This window comes from Daucus carota, chromosome 7 (assembly GCF_001625215.2).
Source record: "Daucus carota subsp. sativus chromosome 7, DH1 v3.0, whole genome shotgun sequence".
NCBI classification, from domain to species: domain Eukaryota; kingdom Viridiplantae; phylum Streptophyta; class Magnoliopsida; order Apiales; family Apiaceae; genus Daucus; species Daucus carota.
In genome coordinates, this window is record NC_030387.2 from 22,257,283 (window position 1) to 22,275,719 (window position 18,437).

The 18,437-nt window shown below is 39.7% G+C and overlaps 2 protein-coding genes and 1 non-coding gene across 3 annotated transcripts; 1 reads left to right on the forward strand and 2 right to left on the reverse strand.

The window, feature by feature from the left end:
- Nucleotides 1-1,560: 1,560 nt before the first annotated feature.
- Nucleotides 1,561-4,290, forward strand: LOC135147934 (uncharacterized). The gene is made up of 5 exons (XM_064081991.1): nt 1,561-2,065; nt 2,204-2,493; nt 2,878-3,630; nt 3,769-3,969; nt 4,159-4,290. The coding sequence occupies exons 1-5, from the start codon at nt 1,561-1,563 to the stop codon at nt 4,288-4,290; spliced, it is 1,881 nt and encodes a 626-aa protein (XP_063938061.1).
- Nucleotides 2,026-2,132, reverse strand: LOC135148101 (small nucleolar RNA R71). Its single transcript, XR_010285996.1, has one exon. It is a non-coding gene; the product is annotated as a small nucleolar RNA R71 (small nucleolar RNA).
- A 9,661-nt stretch (nt 4,291-13,951) lies between the features above and the next one.
- LOC108194103 (protein CURLY FLAG LEAF 1) lies at nt 13,952-15,635 on the reverse strand. The gene is made up of 2 exons (XM_017361001.2): nt 15,150-15,635; nt 13,952-14,620 (listed from the first exon to the last, which is right to left on the reverse strand). The coding sequence occupies exons 1-2, from the start codon at nt 15,453-15,455 to the stop codon at nt 14,213-14,215; spliced, it is 714 nt and encodes a 237-aa protein (XP_017216490.1). The 5' UTR covers nt 15,456-15,635; the 3' UTR covers nt 13,952-14,212.
- Between the last annotated feature and the right edge of the window lie 2,802 nt (nt 15,636-18,437).

Sequence of the window (18,437 nt, forward strand, 5' to 3'; positions counted from 1 at the left end):
TTGTGTTGATGTGTGTAGAGAACCTAGATGGAGGGAGGATGGACTTTTCCAAGCTTATACGGTGAATTGGAGGTCGAGAAATGAAGCGAAAAGAAAGAAAATCACCAGCGCCCTAAAGCGGCTGAGCTGCGCCCTGGGGGCGTCCTGCAGCGCGCCTGCGCCCTGAAGCGCCCTGGTAGCGCCCGGGGTCTGCCCTTGTGGCGCGCCTGCGCCCTGGAGCGCGCGCCTGCGCCCTGGGGGCAGCCTTGTGGCGCGCCTGCGCCCTGGAGCGCGCGCCTGCGCCCTGGGGGCAGCCTTGTGGAGCGCCCGCGCCCTGGAGCGCGCGCCTGCGCCCTGGGGGCAGCCTTGGAGAGCGCCCGAGCTCTCCCGAAGGTGAAAAATTCAGTTTTTGAAGCCCGTTTGGATTAGCTGCTGACCCGGTCAACTTAGGGCACTTAAATACAAAATATACAAGGAAGAAAAAGCGAGGAGCAATAACCTAGAAACATTCTAAGGAGCACGTGACGGCTACGGAGAAGATCTAGATTCATAGTTTTCTTTTGTCTTCTTCCAATTAGGCGATACTTTTGGATGCTCATTCGGATTTGTTTCGAAACTCTTGTTTTACTCTTTTGACTTTGTTTTTCCTATTCAGTACCATGTTTACATTCGAACCCATGATGATGAGAAGTTCCATTATGAACTAATCATTGTCATGGGATTTTAGCAGATTTATCGATGAATTTCAGTAGTTAATTTGCCTTGTTCATATGTGATGGTTTGATTTCCTCGTATTGGTTGTGCTTATTCATCTTGGATGCGTAGCTAACATCTAAGATTGCTTGTTAATCTTTATTGAAGCGACAGTGAATATATTGATTTAGAACTTGCCATGCGAGCATAGGTTTCGTGTTCGATAACATGACTTGTGATGTGATTTTACCCATCTTGCATCGCCCTATGTAATCTTGATAGATAACTTGCTCTTCAACCGTTATGTTTTCAAATTCTATAGACATATAGGGTCTAAGCATAATTGGTGTCTGTTTACCTTCTATCTTAATTGTGGATGTGTAGCAGTATGGTGCACGTATAACGACAGTTAGCGTGTATCAGTCTCGTGTTATCTGATTAGTTATCAACCATTACAATCGAATAAGGTAGAACTCTGGATGAAGTTGTTAATGAAGCTAGAATCCCATGTTTTATTCTCATTAGTAAATCGTTATTCTCTTAGTTGATAATTCTTAGTTTCATAATTCGAATAGGATTAGTTAAGTAGAAAACCAAACCCAATTTGATATTTGTCTAAGCATTGAATAATAATCATACATTGGTGCATAAGTGCATATTTCTGAATACACCAGTCTCTGTGGGAACGAACTGAAATTGATTCTATACTACTTGTGACCACGTACGCTTGCGTGATTTTGTGCGAACAAGTTTTTGGCGCCGCTGCCGGGGACTCGGTGTTTTATTTAGTTTATGTGCTTGTCATTAGTGGTCGTTAAAGTTCAGTGACTTGGATCCTTTTCTCACTTGTATTTCGTTTGTGTGTGTTCAGGTACTTGAGTGACGTGTATGCGAACACGTTTTCAGGCCCGTAAAGAAGCATTGGCAAAAGCAGAAACGAAAGTGAACACTACAATGGGTGATCGACCACCAGTTGCGAATGATACTAAGGCTCTTAAGGCTTTCTCAGAGCCTAAAATCAATGATATTCAGTCGAGCATTGTCAGGCCAGCGATCGAGGCCAACACTTTTGAGATCAAACCGAGCACTATTCAGATGGTACAGAACTCAGTGCAGTTTGGGGGTTCTCCGACAGAGGATCCTAATATGCATATTCGGGATTTCATTGAGATCTGCGACACTTTCAAGTTCAATGGTGTTACTGACGAGGCTATCAAATTGAGGCTATTCCCATTTTCTCTGAGGGATAAAGCTAAGGGATGGTTGCATTCTCTTCCTGCAGGATCTATTAAGACATGGGAAGCTCTGGCTCAGAAATTTCTTACTAAATTCTTCCCTATGGCCAAAACAGCTGCAATTAGGAATGCTATCACTCAATTCTCTCAACTGTCTGGTGAAACTCTATGTGAAGCGTGGGAACGCTACAAGGAGATGCTTCGAACGTGCCCACATCATGGGATGCCTGATTGGATGATTATTAATTGCTTCTATAATGGCTTGGGTCCTCAATCGAGGCTAATGCTCGATGCAGCATCAGGTGGAGCTCTATGGGCTAAGAACTATGATGAGGCTTATGATTTGATCGAGATGATGGCTGCGAACGAATATCAGAATCATACTCAGCGTCTTCATCAGGGCAAGGCAGCAGGGATTCTAGATGTTGATGCTACTACAGCCTTGACTGCTCAAATTAAGGCTCTTACTATGAAGATAGATTCCTTAGCTAACTTGGGACTTCAACCACCACCTAATGTTTGCGAGCTTTGTGCGGGTGCACGTTCTTCGGATCAGTGTGCTATATCGAGCGAATCTGCTCAGTTTGTGAGCAACTTCCAGAGGTCTCAACAGCCAGCTCCTGCCACTTATCATCCCAATAATCGGAATCATCCGAATTTCAGCTGGAGCAATAATCAGAACTACATGCCACAACAGCAGCAACAGTTTCAGCAGCAAGGATCTAGACCTTTTAACCCTTCTGGTTTTCAACAACAGTTTGCACCGAATCAGCAATTCCATCCACCGGGATTCCAGCAACAAAATCATGGGGTGGCTGGACAGCCTTCCAATGAAAGATCAGAAGTGGAAGAATTAAGACTAATGGTTAAAAGCCAAGCGGTATCAATCAAGACTTTGGAGAACCAGATTGGGCAGATTGCTAACGCGTTGATAAACAGACCACAAGGAACTCTTCCTAGTGATACCGAGGCCAATCCGGGCAAGAAAGAGATGAAGGAACAGGTACAGGCTGTCACCTTGAGGTCCGGAAAGGTTACAAAGGAAAAAGAGTCAGCAACAGAGCATAATAAGGATGAGAGTGATCAACAGGTTGAAACACCCGTGCTCTCATCTAAGTCTGGTAGTGGAAAAACTGTTGTTGACGCTGACAAGAAAGAAATCAACGAGGAGGCAAGCAAGGAATCAGCTGAGAAGTCTAGTCCTAAATCTGATAATGGGGTCAAGCAAGTATATCCACCTCCCCCTTTTCCGAAGAGACTTCAGAAGCATAAGCTCGACAAACAATTCGCTAAATTTCTAGAGGTTTGCAAGAAATTACAAATCAATATACCTTTTGCGGAAGCTCTAGAACAGATGCCGAGTTATGCTAAATTCATGAAAGGTATTCTATCTCGGAAACTTAAACTTGAGGAATTGGAGACTGTAGCTTTGACCGAGGAGTGCAGTGCGGTGTTGCAGCAGAAATTGCCTCCGAAGCTGAAAGATCCGGGGAGTTTCACAATACCGTGTACCATTGGACCATTGTCATTCGACAAGTGTTTATGTGACTTGGGAGCTAGCATTAATCTGATGCCATTATCTGTCTTCAAGAAACTTGGTCTGCCGGAGCCGAAACCTACAAACATGTACTTACAACTGGCTGATCGGTCCATCACATACCCGAGAGGTATAGTGGAAGACGTCTTGGTTAAAGTGGATAAGCTCATCTTCCCTGCTGATTTTGTCATTCTAGACTTCGAGGAGGATAAGAAGATTCCCATTATCTTGGGAAGGCCTTTCTTAGCTACAGGCCAAACTTTGATCGATGTGCAAAAAGGAGAGCTTACAATGAGAGTTCAAGATCAGAGTGTCACTTTTAAGGTGTTCAACGCAATGAAATTTTCAACTGACGAAGAAGAATGCTTTAAGGTGGAGCCAATAGACGCTGCAGCTCATCCAGAAATTGACCAAAGCCTGAAAACTGACATCTTGGAAAGGGTTCTAACAGGTGAAGCTGAATTCGGAGGTGAAGAGGAAGCAGAGCAACTTCAGTTCTTGAATGCATCTCCATGGAAGAGGAAGGTTTATATGCCATTCGAGTCTCAAGGAGTAACAGAGCTTAAAAATATTCAGGAGCATCTTAAACCATCTATTGAAGAAGCTCCCATACTCGAACTCAAACTACCACCGGATCTCTTAAGTGATGTGCAGTTTAGAAGGTTGTCACGGCGCATAGATGACATGCATGACATTCACCGCCGTTTTGCAAAGGATTTGACTCAGGCTCTTGGGAGTGCTTTTCGAGCTATTGGTGTTGAGGTTGATTGGCCAGTGTTTGGAGATGGCATGGTGTCTCGACCACCTGATCCTCCACCCGAGGAGGGTGATCCTCCCGACTTCTAGGTACATTTGAGCCTTTTTATCACCTTCAATGAGGACATTGAAGATTTTAAGTTTGGGGGTGGTAATCTAAGGACTAGTAGTAGTGTGTGTTCATATAGATTGCATGATGCATATAGTTTAGAGTATTATCTATCTCATATAGTGCATGTTAGTAGTTTTTTTTATATATATGCTTGTGTTTAGTATGTGTAGTAGTTCATATATTCATATAGTTGCATTTGTATGAATCATGAAGTTGTTTTCCAAGTTGATTTCCTATGATGATGATTTTATGTGCATAATTTCTTGGCTAGTAGTCTTGATTACATGTGATGCCTTGTGCCTGGAAACTGCTTGTGTGAAAATTATAATTACACTTATGCTCTAGAGATAAGATTTAGACTAACTTATTTCTTGAGTCCTCGCGTTGAGTCGGGCGTAGAGTTAGGATTATTCCCTTTTTGAACTTAGAGTTTGTAAATCTTAAGTTTGGGGGAGTTAAGGGATGAATATGCCTTTCTAAAAAAAAAAGAAAAAAAAAAGAGAATAAAAATTATCAAGTACTCCTTTGAGATCAATGGGTAAAATGCAATGTCATGTGAAAGGGACGATCCATGTACTTGTGCTGGTATTAAGTGCAATTGTATTAGAATAAGCAATTTCTTGGTGACTTTTCACAACCCTTGATTACTGGAGAATTACTTGATTAGAAAAAAAGAGAGAGAAAAAAAAAAAAAAAGCAAAGTCGAATGGCGGTCGTGACTCACTTACACTGAGAAGCGTCCTAACCTTAGACTTAGCAAGAAAAAAAAGAAAAAAAAAATATAGTAAAAAAATAGGAGGGGCATAGGAATTCTTTAGTGACCCTAAATTGTAGTGGGCTCTTTATGTGATGAAGTGTTTAAACCTTATTCTTATTAACGGCTCGTAGTGAGGACTCTGTTGAAGTTTGATAGTCTTACTTTTGTCTCGTGAGAGAGCATGTTACACACACGATGCACTTCACACTTGTGGTGGAAGAGAACTTGGCTAGTATGTGAGATAGGCGAATGTCGAGGATGTTGCATATTCTGAGGATTACATGTTAACAAGGTTGACCATTCATGATTTGTGTAGTGTAGGCATCTAGTTGCATTCATGCATTGCATTAGTAGTGTTATGTGTCTATGCTTGAGGACAAGCATCGATTTAAGTTTGGGGGTGTGATAAGTGGATTTTACATCCACTTGGAAGCCTTCATTTATGCTTAAATTGATGGATCGTTCTCAAGTATGTGGTATTTTTTATGTGTTTTTGTGTTGATGTGTGTAGAGAACCTAGATGGAGGGAGGATGGACTTTTCCAAGCTTATACGGTGAATTGGAAGTCGAGAAATGAAGCGAAAAGAAAGAAAATCACCAGCGCCCTAAAGCGGCTGAGCTGCGCCCTGGGGGCGTCCTGCAGCGCGCCTGCGCCCTGAAGCGCCCTGGTAGCGCCCGGGGTCTGCCCTTGTGGCGCGCCTGCGCCCTGGGGCGCGCGCCTGCGCCCTGGGGGCAGCCTTGTGGCGCGCCTGCGCCCTGGAGCGCGCGCCTGCGCCCTGGGGGCAGCCTTGTGGAGCGCCCGCGCCCTGGAGCGCGCGCCTGCGCCCTGGGGGCAGCCTTGGAGAGCGCCCGAGCTCTCCCGAAGGTGAAAAATTCAGTTTTTGAAGCCCGTTTGGATTAGCTGCTGACCCGGTCAACTTAGGGCACTTAAATACAAAATATACAAGGAAGAAAAAGCGAGGAGCAATAACCTAGAAACATTCTAAGGAGCACGTGACGGCTACGGAGAAGATCTAGATTCATAGTTTTCTTTTGTCTTCTTCCAATTAGGCGATACTTTTGGATGCTCATTCGGATTTGTTTCGAAACTCTTGTTTTACTCTTTTGACTTTGTTTTTCCTATTCAGTACCATGTTTACATTCGAACCCATGATGATGAGAAGTTCCATTATGAACTAATCATTGTCATGGGATTTTAGCAGATTTATCGATGAATTTCAGTAGTTAATTTGCCTTGTTCATATGTGATGGTTTGATTTCCTCGTATTGGTTGTGCTTATTCATCTTGGATGCGTAGCTAACATCTAAGATTGCTTGTTAATCTTTATTGAAGCGACAGTGAATATATTGATTTAGAACTTGCCATGCGAGCATAGGTTTCGTGTTCGATAACATGACTTGTGATGTGATTTTACCCATCTTGCATCGCCCTATGTAATCTTGATAGATAACTTGCTCTTCAACCGTTATGTTTTCAAATTCTATAGACATATAGGGTCTAAGCATAATTGGTGTCTGTTTACCTTCTATCTTAATTTGGATGTGTAGCAGTATGGTGCACGTATAACGACAGTTAGCGTGTATCAGTCTCGTGTTATCTGATTAGTTATCAACCATTACAATCGAATAAGGTAGAACTCTGGATGAAGTTGTTAATGAAGCTAGAATCCCATGTTTTATTCTCATTAGTAAATCGTTATTCTCTTAGTTGATAATTCTTAGTTTCATAATTCGAATAGGATTAGTTAAGTAGAAAACCAAACCCAATTTGATATTTGTCTAAGCATTGAATAATAATCATACATTGGTGCATAAGTGCATATTTCTGAATACACCAGTCTCTGTGGGAACGAACTGAAATTGATTCTATACTACTTGTGACCACGTACGCTTGCGTGATTTTGTGCGAACAGGTTGCCGTACTATTGGTGCGAACCTTTGGCAGCGATCACACCTTTTCACATAATCTTGGGCATGCTTAAGCATATCTGGCCAATAAAACCCAAGACGGGTATTTTATGGGCCAGTGCCCTTCCTCCAAGGTGCTGGCCACACACGCCTTCATGAACTTCTCTAAGGGCTTCCCTAGCCTCATCCGGCCTTAAACATCTCAAATAAGGAATAACAAACGACTTCCTATATAGGATCCCCTCAATGAGCACATACTTGAGGGCCCTTACTTGCAACTTTCGTGCTTCATCAGCATTCGGCGGTAAGTGTCCCTTTTCCAGATATAACTTAATCTCATCCATCCGGGTTGCCCCTGTATCAGTGGGAGCTACTAATTTTGCTTCGATGCTCGGGGTTCTCAAAACCTGATAATAAACGCTTCCTGAACACACCTCATCATCAGAGGATGCGAATTGCGACAAGGCATCAGCCTTAGTGTTTTCCTCCCTCAGCACATATTCTACTAGGCATTCTTCAAATAGTGCCATCTGGGTCTTCACAATCCTTAGATACTTTGACATAGCTTCCTCCCGAGCTTCGAACTCACCATTCACTTGGAAGACTACGAGCTTTGAGTCGCCACAGACTTTCAAGTTTTTTACCCTCAAGGTTCTAGCCAAACCAAGCCCAGCTATCAGTGCTTCATACTCAGCTTCATTATTAGTGGTTGGGAAGTCTAGCTTAATAGCATATTCCACCGTAAAGCCATCAGGGCTTTGGAGCACCAATCCTGCACCACTACCTTTTGTTTTTGAAGCCCCGTCAAAAATTTTTTGAAGCCCCGTCAAAAAATAGCAACCAGTATTCTTTAGGTTTCTCTTCCTTGGTGGGCTCTTCTACCTTGTCTTCCTGCCCCCCGACTTCCTCGTTGTTTATGGTACATTCGACGAGGAAGTCAGCTAAAGCCTATGCCTTAATCGCCGTTCGAGGCTTGTATCGGATATCAAACTCCCCGAGCTCAATCGCCCACTTAATTAATCTTCCGCTAGCCTTCGGGCTATGTATAACGTTACGAAGAGGTTGGTCTGTCAAGACTTCTATTTTATGAGATTGAAAATAGGGTCTTAATTTCCTTGAGGCCGTAATCATGGCCAAAGCAAATTTTTCGATCACCGAGTAATTGAGCTCTGCTCCATGCAAAACCTTGCTCACGTAGTATACCGGTTTTTGAACTTTGAACTCCTCTCGAACTAATACAGCACTCAATGCTTGTTTTGAAACAGCTAGGTATACATACAAGGTCTCACCATCAATGGGTTTCGATAGAAGAGGTGGCTCTGCCATGTACTTCTTCAGAACCTCAAAAGCTACTTGGCTCTCTTCTGTCCACTCGAAATTCTTAACCTTTTTCAAGGCTTTGAAGAAAGGTAAGCATTTGTCTCCCGACTTGGATACAAATCTTCCCAGGGCCGCAATCCTTCCTGTTAACTTCTGTACATCCCTTACACTCTTGGAAGGTTCCATGTCGAGGATAGCTTTTATTTTGTCAGGGTTGGCCTCAATACCACGTTTGGAGATCATTAGACCAAGAAACTTCCCGGAACCAACCCCAAAGGCACACTTGGCCGGGTTTAACATCATCTTATGCGTCCTCAGGACTTCAAAAGCTTCTTTCAAATGTTCAAGGTGATCTGCTTTATTTAAGCTTTTCACCAGCATATCATCAACGTATACTTCCATAGTTTTGCCTATCAGATGTTTGAACATCTTGTTTGCTAGGCGTTGGTATGTAGCTACTGCATTCTTAAGTCCAAATGCCATAACCAAATAACAGAAGACACCAAAGTCGGTAATGAATGATACCTTGGGGACGTCGTCTTTGTTCATCCGAATCTGATTATATCCGCTGAACCCGTCCATAAAACTTAGCATCTCATGGCCAGCAGTGGCATCTATTAGCATGTCTATCCTTGGAAGAGGGAAACAATCCTTGGGACAAGCATCATTCAGATCAGTGAAGTCTACGCACATTCTCCACTTTCCATTGGCCTTCTTGACCATGACAGGGTTAGCTAGCCATTCGGGAAATTGAATTTCCTCAATAAACCCGGCTTCCAACAACTTATCGACCTCCTGTTTAATGGCTTCCTGTCTTTCGGGGCGGATATTCCTCTTCTTTTGCTTAATCGGTTTCCTATCAGGATTCACATTCAACTTATGAGTCATAAATAAGGGATCAATACCCGGCATGTCAGCCGCTGTCCAAGCAAAAACATCACGGTTGTTCCTCAAGAATTTTACTAGTTCTTGCTTCAAATCTTCCTGGAGTAACGCTCCAACATAGGTGATCTTTTCGGGTTCCTCAGTATATAATGGGATTGGAATCAAGTCTTCGGCTGGCTTGCCTCTTCTTTCTTCCTCTTCTCGGACATCAAGGTCCTCTATGGGCAGCACTTGCCCCTCAGTTCCTCCGGATCTCAACGCTCCGATGTAACAACTTCGGGCCATTTTCTGATCTCCCAACTCCTCTCCAACTCCGTTCCTAGTTGGGAATTTAATCTTCATGTGGTAAGTGGACGGGATTGCCTTAAAAGCGTGTATCCCCGTCCTCCCAAGGATGGCATTATAGGTCGACGAGGCTTTAACAACCAAGAAATTTATCATACATGTGGCTTGTCTAGGTTCGGTACCCATAGTTACAGGGAGTTGGATCATGCCTTCAATCTTGGTTTCCACGTTGTTGAAGCCATATATAGGCATATCCGAGGGTGTTAGTTGAGTATCGGAGTATCCCATCTTTTCATAGGCATCATAGAACAAGATATCCACCGAGGCTCCATTGTCAATGAGCACTCTCTTTACGGACGAGTTTCCAATCACTGGTGTAATTACTAAGGGGTCGTCATGGGGGAACTTTACCTTCTCGAGGTCGACGTTATCGAATGCCATTGCATAGTCAATTTTTGCCCGCTTCGGGGGTTCTCCAACTATACTCATCACTTCCCTCGCATAAGCTTTCCTTGAATTACTTGAGGCTCCGGCAGCTGTAGGCCCTCCGGAGATCACGTTAATCACAGGCCCTCGAGGCTGGGTTCTCTTATCATCATTGTCTCTTCCACGGCTGTCATTGTCCCGATAATTTTTGTCTCCATCTTTGGTGAACTTGGACAACTTGCCTCTTCGGATCAAGAATTTAATTTCATCTTTCAGCTGCCAACAATCATCGGTTTTATGCCCCGTGTCTTTGTGGAATCGACAATACAAATCCTTGTTTCGTTTCTCGGGGTCGGTCCTTATGGGCTTCGGCCATCGGACACTCTCATCCTTTTCGATCTCCATTAGGATTTGACTTCTTGGGGCATTGAGCCTAGCATATTCAGTGAATCTTGGTCCTACCTTCTTTTTAGCAGGCGACTTCTCATCATCATCCTTTTTGGCATATTTATTCTCAGCGTTATACTCGGCATCATTCCCACGTTTCTTAAAGTTAGTGTTCGGCCCTTGGTTACTCTGGGATTTCCTTAGGCTTTCCTCTGCCTTAATATACTTCCCGGCTCTCTCTTGTAAGTCGTTCATATTATCAGGGGCTCTTTTGGCTAGAGACCGGCGAAAATTGTCATCAGTGGTACCTTGCTGGAGTGCAATCATGGCTACCTTCTGATCTAGGTCCGGGACCTTCAAGGCTTCTTTGGTAAAACGATTCATATACTCCCGGAGTGATTCATTCTTACCTTGATGCAAATTCATTAGAGAGGCAGAGCTCTTAGCATGCGTTTTGCTTCCAACAAATTGCCCTATGAAAGCCCTGCTCAAATCGGCAAAACAAGAGATAGAATTAGGGGGAAGGCGACTATACCAATGCTGGGCCATCCCGCTCAAGGTTTGAGGAAAAGCACGACACTTGATCGCTTCAGTGACGGGTTGGAGTAACAGAGCGTTCATGAAGGTCCGAACGTGATTAGCGGGATCACCCGTGCCATCGTAAGCTTTAATGGTTGGGAGCTTGAATTTTTGGGAAATTCTTGCACCCATGATTTCTTGCGTAAAAGGGGGAACGGGGTTATCGGGATCGCCTGCTGGTAACAAGTGAATCTGATTCATGACAGTCTGACGAGGGTTTTCATCCCTTGGTTCCGGAGGCGGTAACCTTGCCTGGTCCCTCTTTAATCGTGCAATTTCCTCCTCATAAGCACGGATTCGATCCTCATAGGCTTGGTCCGTTGCTCCTCGGGGCTCATTAGCCTCCTGCCTATGGCGGCGTCGACGGTGTCGAGTATGATCGGTATCTCTTCTCCTTCGAGGGGGGGTATCACGCTCTTGCTCCGACTCGGAGGAGTCGTAATCAGTTACGTGCACATAGTCATCACCCGTGCCTCCACGAGTGGTTGTCGTGACAGTTGAGTAATGCGTGCCGGCGTCGGTGATGGTTGCAATTACTCGAGTTATAGGGGGCAGCGAGCCAAAAGTCAGGGGAGCGGTAGTTTGAGCAATGGTCGTACCGAGCGGGAGGGAGGTAGTTACAGGGGTTGATTCAGTCGAGACTCCGGTGGTGGTTCTGCTGCGTGGAACATGGATTTCAGAACGTGGTCCGGTTGGGTTCGTCATGGTTGTTGTTTCGGTTCCCACAGACGGCGCCAAATGTTATGGAACAGAAAACGAAGGGGGTGAGCGATTCGTGTTTTGGACTGGTCTCGATGCGAGATGCCTACGTATCCTCTGCTAGGAGAAGAATCAAATCCAAAATGTAGTTCTAGTTATGAGGGGTAGAGCCCTTTATATAGGCGCTTCGGAGTCAGAAGTAGGATGGAAGTATGATTCCACGTTCCAGACTTCGTACCGAAGTATGCTTCGGAGTAATAGATAGGACGGAATTCTTATCTCTCCAAGAACTCCGGGACGTTTATCCACGAGAGTTAGTGGTATCGTAGGACTTAGTTTCGTAGCTGGACCTTTGTATGGGCCTCGAGCCCATCCGAGTCTTCCTAATGGCCCATACATATCTGGTTCGGAGCGTCATTGGGCCAGGACGGAATTTCTTATGATTAAACCGGCTATGCGGGCCTTTATTGGATTGGGTCGTAGTACTTAATAAACCCAATCCCTATCAATAATATACTTTAATTTTAATAATAATTCATATGATTTCGAATAATAATAAAACAATACCAAAACATTAAAAATTAAATTAAAAACATACTTTAATTAATAATATAATTTTATTTTAATAATAAATCAAATGATCTCGAATTATAATAAAATAATTCCAAAACAAAAAACATAAAAATTTAATTAATATTTTATTTAAGTTTTTAAAACTTCAAATGATTTCGAATCATAATAAAATAATATCAAACAAAAACATAATGTATTACATTAAAATTTTCAAATAATAGTAAGAAAAATTAATTTTGTAATTTAAAATTATAAACAATTAATATTTTAAATTATTTGTGATATACAAATAATAAAATAATTATACATTCTAGTGATATAATTATTTTGAATAAAAATCTTTAAATTTTAATTTTAATATATATATATATATATATATATATATATATCTTGAATTAATGAAGATAATCGTATATTCAAAATGAATGAAAATAATTTATAATTTAAAATGAAAGTAAAAATATTAACTAAAACTAGTAGTGGAATGATAGTTTGGAGAAGTAATATATTTCAGAGTTCCCCGCAATGTTTCATTGCAAGGACTTAAGTACCCGCAATGTTTCATTGCGGGGAGTCTTTGTCATCCAACGACCCGATCTGGTGGTTCTCTATACAACGGTGGCTATATAACAGCCCTTTATAATTTTAATACAAGTATTATAACTGAAACATAATATGTGAAAAATAATTACTAGGTATAATTTTTGAAAAACAAGATATTTGATCCCGAGTCCAATATATACCCACTGTACTATATCATGGTGTACTATCGTAAATAAATAATTTATTATATGGAGAGTTTGAACAAGCATAGTGAATGAACGTGAGTATCTGGCGAATACCCGAGAAAGAAAGGGACAGTTGCAAAAGGAAAGAAGAGAAAGACACATTTGTTTGTTGTGGGGGAGAAAATAATATGTCGTTATAACTATCTTTTCTTCACTGTACAACATATTCCATACAATAATGTATATATGAATGCAGGGGCAGTATATACATAGTGTTGGTGCAGACGTGCAGAAAGCCTTTCTTTCTCTGCTTAGATTCCTTTTTCCCCCGTCCTCCTCCAGTAACAACTCAAAAGCAGATTCCCCTCTCTCTCTCATTCTCTCTCTCGCTCCCTCTCCCTTTCTCTCTCTCTCTCTCCCTCCTGCCATTCCACATTCTATCCCATCTCTCTTCTCTAGGCACCCTGGACCCCTCTCTTCCCTACTATACAACTCACGTTTCTGCCTTTTGTTTATGAAACCCTAATCCCCCAGCAGACTTCATTACATTTGTATCAATTAAGGAATTATTTGGTTCATGATTAAAGAGCTCGCGGTTAACAGGAATTGGGACCTCAAAACCATTCGTAGATGTTCGGATTATCAATTTTGTGGTACGGAAGGAGAACCACAATACACTTTGGTCCTAACCCTCCCCTTGAGATACCCGTTGCCATACCTCTCATTCTCATCATTCATTCTCATTCCGATTCTCACTCACAATCCAAACGCCTCCTAAGCTAATCCACTTTCCAGGAATATACATGTAGTTCAGTATCTCATGTCGGAGAAAATACAAGCAAAATGTGATGTGTTTAATTTAAATATTCAAACTACTGCTTCTACTTGTAAGTAAATGGAGAATTTATATTTAATACTTACTACATGATCACGCCATGTTGGGCTTAGTTTAAGCACTGGTATACAAATTTGAATCTTGGCACAAACAAGAGGGAGGCTCTCTATTGCACATCTCAAATTGCATCAAAAACTAAATAATATGGAGAGACTTAAACAAGAGAAAGAGGTGCGCAAATGCTGCTGTAAGAGTAATTAAGAACGAGAGAAACAATAATAATAGTAATAATAAGAACAGGCATCGATTAATCATCGTCCTATTAATTCTTGCGTAATTAATAGTGACATTAAATTGAACATGAATTCGTACACGACCAGATGAAACCTCTAAAACATAGCAATCAGGAAAAGGAGGCATTGACATTTAATGATGAAACAAGAGGGGGAGGGGGAGAGAAATGGATTGAACAGAAGCTAGCCAGCTAGGTAGAGTTTGATACATGTGAATGAATAAAACTAAAAGTGAAGAAGTTGAGCAGAGGTACATTTGGGGCAAAGCTGGGCCTGTTTAGGGACCATGAAGTACATCAAACACACCTTGCATCCTGCCACCACTAGTACTTGCCTGCTTCGTTCATCCTTACTATTCCTCAGCTCCTCGCCTCTCGATAATAATGATGATGACGAACAAGAAGCTGACTCCGATACTGCTTCTACTTCCGGTGGTGAGTACACTTCACTCGAGCTGCTGCTGCTGCTATCATCTTCTTCTTCGTCTTCTTCATCATCATCATCATCGTCCTCTTCTTCATCAGTGTAGTAGTTATCATAATGATGATCACCAATCATTTCTCGGTGACTCGTCCGCGGATCCTCCTTAGCCTTCATTCCAGTCCTCCAGTTTATGTAATATATCTCCCCACTCTATCAATCAATTAACAACCCCAACATAAGTAATTACAAACACACATAACCAATATAATACAAAAAGCCAGACAAATATTCTTCTTAGCTAGGGCTTAATAAATTAATAATAAACAATCCTTTTATACACTTTATTTTATAAAAGAAATGACTTATGAATGAAGCATTATAAAGTAGCCGATCTTCGTAGCTGGTACAAGAAAAGCGGCTATATTATAATTTTCGAAAAATTATATCCAAGCTACATTTATCTTTTTCCAACTCGCATAATCAAAACAAGTGATTCTGATTAGTGAATCAGTGTTAATAGTTAACGACATCTCTAATCTAACCAAAAGTTTGGCTACTTTTTGTGATATGCAAGAAATAACAAAAGCTGATACATCCAGCAGCGAGATCTCGCAGGACAAAACAAAGGTAGTACAACATAGTAAATCTCACCAAATCAAAGAGACTTTATGTGTAAATGCAAATCACATGCAACATTCACTCATTAAAATCCAAGAATAAAAATAAAAGCTACACTAACCTTTAGATCGAGGCATTGTTCCCACTGATAAGGAAGAGAGAGATGGGAATTGAGGTCCAGGGCAGCGTCGTCGTCGCGGTGAGCATAAAAACTATTCGAATTAGAATAGACGTAGTCACGATGACTCTGATTTTGATTTTCCGCGGATTCTGGTTCGTTATTAGTCATGAACGAAGAAGCGGCGCTTCCGCTTCTTCGTCCATGACCGTTGGCGCCGGGCCTCTGGTGGTGGTTGTTTATGGAGCAGTTCTGGAGAGATCTTTCGAGGGAAGCCGTGATCGTGGCCATGTTGGGAGCTGACGACATTGTATAAATTTCTACAGCTAAGTAGAAATTAATAAAAGTGGAAATGTGTAAATTCGGATCATAATAAATGGAGAGGCGGATATATAGAAGGGAGGGGCTGATGAGAGAAAGAATATTTGAAAGGGTTAAATTTGACGAGTTCAAACAAAAGCAAAGTAGCTAACGCTTTGTTTGAGGGGTGGTTGTACTATGCTGGTATTAGATTATACACAGGTTTCTCTGCATAAGATAATGCTCTCTCCTTTTCATGAAAGCTGACTTGAATTTTTTATTCGGTTTATTTAACTGAATTATTTTGAAATTAAGGAATAATGGATGGTGGAATATATTGCGAAATATTTGGGGTGATAATATCGTGGTTGACTTCCAATACAAAGCTAGCACGACGGGGATGACCACGATTCCTCCACTATGACCGAGTTAATGGTGAGCTTAGACTTTAGCTGGATATGAAACAGACCATGACATGATGCCGTAGCCTTTTAATAAAAGGGAGTTTTAGTGGAATCCAAACTCTTATTCTATATAGCGACGTATTATTATACCCGCGTGACAAAAGTATGTATCGACATGGAAACAATGTTCATGTTTGCGTGAATTTCAAGTTCGTGAAATTATTCAAAACTTGAAAAATATTGAGTATCAAGATGAGAATCCCATGTATATCATGTTTTTATTAAACAACTTGTTTAAATTATAAGAATAGTATTTTAAATTTATAATTTTTATATAAATATTTATGTCATCATGTTCATAATTTGTAAAATCATATCTTTTTTTCCAATGTTGGTTTTCAGGTGACTTATGTTGAGAATGCCGATTCTCCCATGCACTAAAATTAAGATTATCATTTTTTAATAAAATCGGTTGTATTTCTGAATACTTGTTTCATAATTAAATACTATTTCTTTTTTGATATTCTACGATGATTAGAGTATATAATCATTTTTTATTTAATTATGATGCCCAACTATAATTAAAAAATATACAATTTTTATGACGATGTCTATTGGTTTGTTTTCTACGTATTTCTAATAATTTATTATTGAGTTAATTACAGTTTGTAATCTTTCATTTTGAACCCGAACACATATGAGTATTTGCCATATTTTCTTGTGACAGTTTGTAGTCTAAATTTTATAATTCCTGCATTTTGTAATTCCAAACCGCTTTTTTGTTGGAAGTTGTTGTCAATATTATGTATTTGTCTTTTTATGACCCAGTTTGTCTTATTTCATTTTTTTAAAATAAATAATTTTTTATAAAAAATATGAAAATTTGTATCTATTTTTTTCAAGTTCACCCAAACACACCTCCCAAACAATAATTCAATAAGAAAGTATTTTCGAAAAATATGAAAAGCGTTTATCCGGAGTGTGTTTGGTGAACTTGAACAAATATACATATTTTTTATAAAATAAATGACTTATATTTCAAAGTTAAGGTAACACAAACAAGACCATAAAAATACAAATTGATAATATTAATTGTAATTTTTAATGAAAAAGCGAGTTCAATTATAAATGCAAGGATTATAAAATTTGGATTGCAAATTGTCATAAGAAAAGATATGTACTTACGTGTATTTGAGCGAAAATTAGGAGTTACAAATTTTAATTATTTAGACATATATTATAGAGTATAGTGATTTTATGTACCTGCACTTTAAGCGAGACACCACTTACCTCTAAAAATGCATGTAAACAAAATACAATTTACTCTATATTATATGATATTTACCTATTCAACCAATTTAATTTTTAATTAAATTAAATAACAAGTTAGACATAGATCATTTTTAATGTGCTTATGGCTCATTCTTCTCTAAGATTGTTTTTCTTTTTTTACAGACTTCTCTAAGATTGTTGTTTATGTGTAATTATGTAATTAATTGATACACTCTTTCTACTAATTCTTTTCTTCATTGCTTTTCCATTTCGAAAAGTCTATTTTCTCTTCAACTTTCATATTCTTATCAGCTATCAAAATCTTTTACTACAAAAAATCGAAGTAAGTATGTTTGTTTTTAAAACTAAGACATCCTAATTAATGTTCATCTAAATTTTGTGTAATATCATTTTATTTATCTATCATCATAGTCTGACTCAGAAATTAGTATTTAAATTTTATAAGGAGACCTGTGCGAGGCCCATGTACTCTTCGACCTAAATTTTAAGCAAGTCATATACTCCTCTGTATTCAACTTGTAATATCCGCTGAGACGCAAATAAACATGCATTGAGTACTATTTTCACATATTAATCAACACAAAAGACATAAATAAAATATTGACAAAAAAAGTCATAAATGAAATGAATCGCTAAGTAACTATTTGTATGTTAATATAATAATCAATATCATGTGATTTTGAAATCTTTCTCCATTTATATTATAATGTATTCAAACATATATCCAAATCTGATGGGGTGTATTGGATTGGGATTTTAATGGATTGTTTTTAGTCTATGGATTTTAATGGATAGTGTATAATTTTGATTTTATGCGGATTCTTGATAAAATGTCGCAGAGTTGATAGAATTTAAATACAATGCTTCAAAATCTCATTGATTTTGGTGGGATTTCAAAAATCTTTTAATGCACTGAAGAATGCCACAAAATCCATCATTTTATGAAATCCAAAAAAATCCATCAGTATTTGAATACCATCAGATTTTAATGGATTTTAAACAATCACAATTGAATACCATCGGATTTTGTAGCCTAATTTAAAATCACAATTGAATACCATTATATTTTGTAGCATAATTTAAAATCTCAATTGAATACCTCAAGATTTTAATAGATTTCAAACAATCCCAATCGAATACCCTCAAATTTCATGAATGCAAAAAAATTCTTTAAAATCTCAATCCAATACACCCCTCTGAGTTTATTTTCAAACTTAAATTTTAAATAAGGAAAATCTCGTAAATAAATATTTAATATAATTAAATATAGAAAGAAAACGAGAATAAGTGGAGA

Coding starts and splice junctions, on each gene's coding strand:
- LOC135147934 (XM_064081991.1), top strand. CDS start 1,561: ATGCGAACACGTTTTCAGGCCCGTAAAGAAGCATTGGCAAAAGCAGAA. Junction 2,066..2,203: donor TCAATTCTCTCAACTGTCTG/GTGAAACTCTAT, acceptor TGCTCGATGCAG/CATCAGGTGGAGCTCTATGG. Junction 3,631..3,768: donor TCATCTTCCCTGCTGATTTT/GTCATTCTAGAC, acceptor GTCACTTTTAAG/GTGTTCAACGCAATGAAATT.
- LOC108194103 (XM_017361001.2), bottom strand. CDS start 15,455: ATGTCGTCAGCTCCCAACATGGCCACGATCACGGCTTCCCTCGAAAGA. Junction 14,621..15,149: donor AACAATGCCTCGATCTAAAG/GTTAGTGTAGCT, acceptor ATTGATTGATAG/AGTGGGGAGATATATTACAT.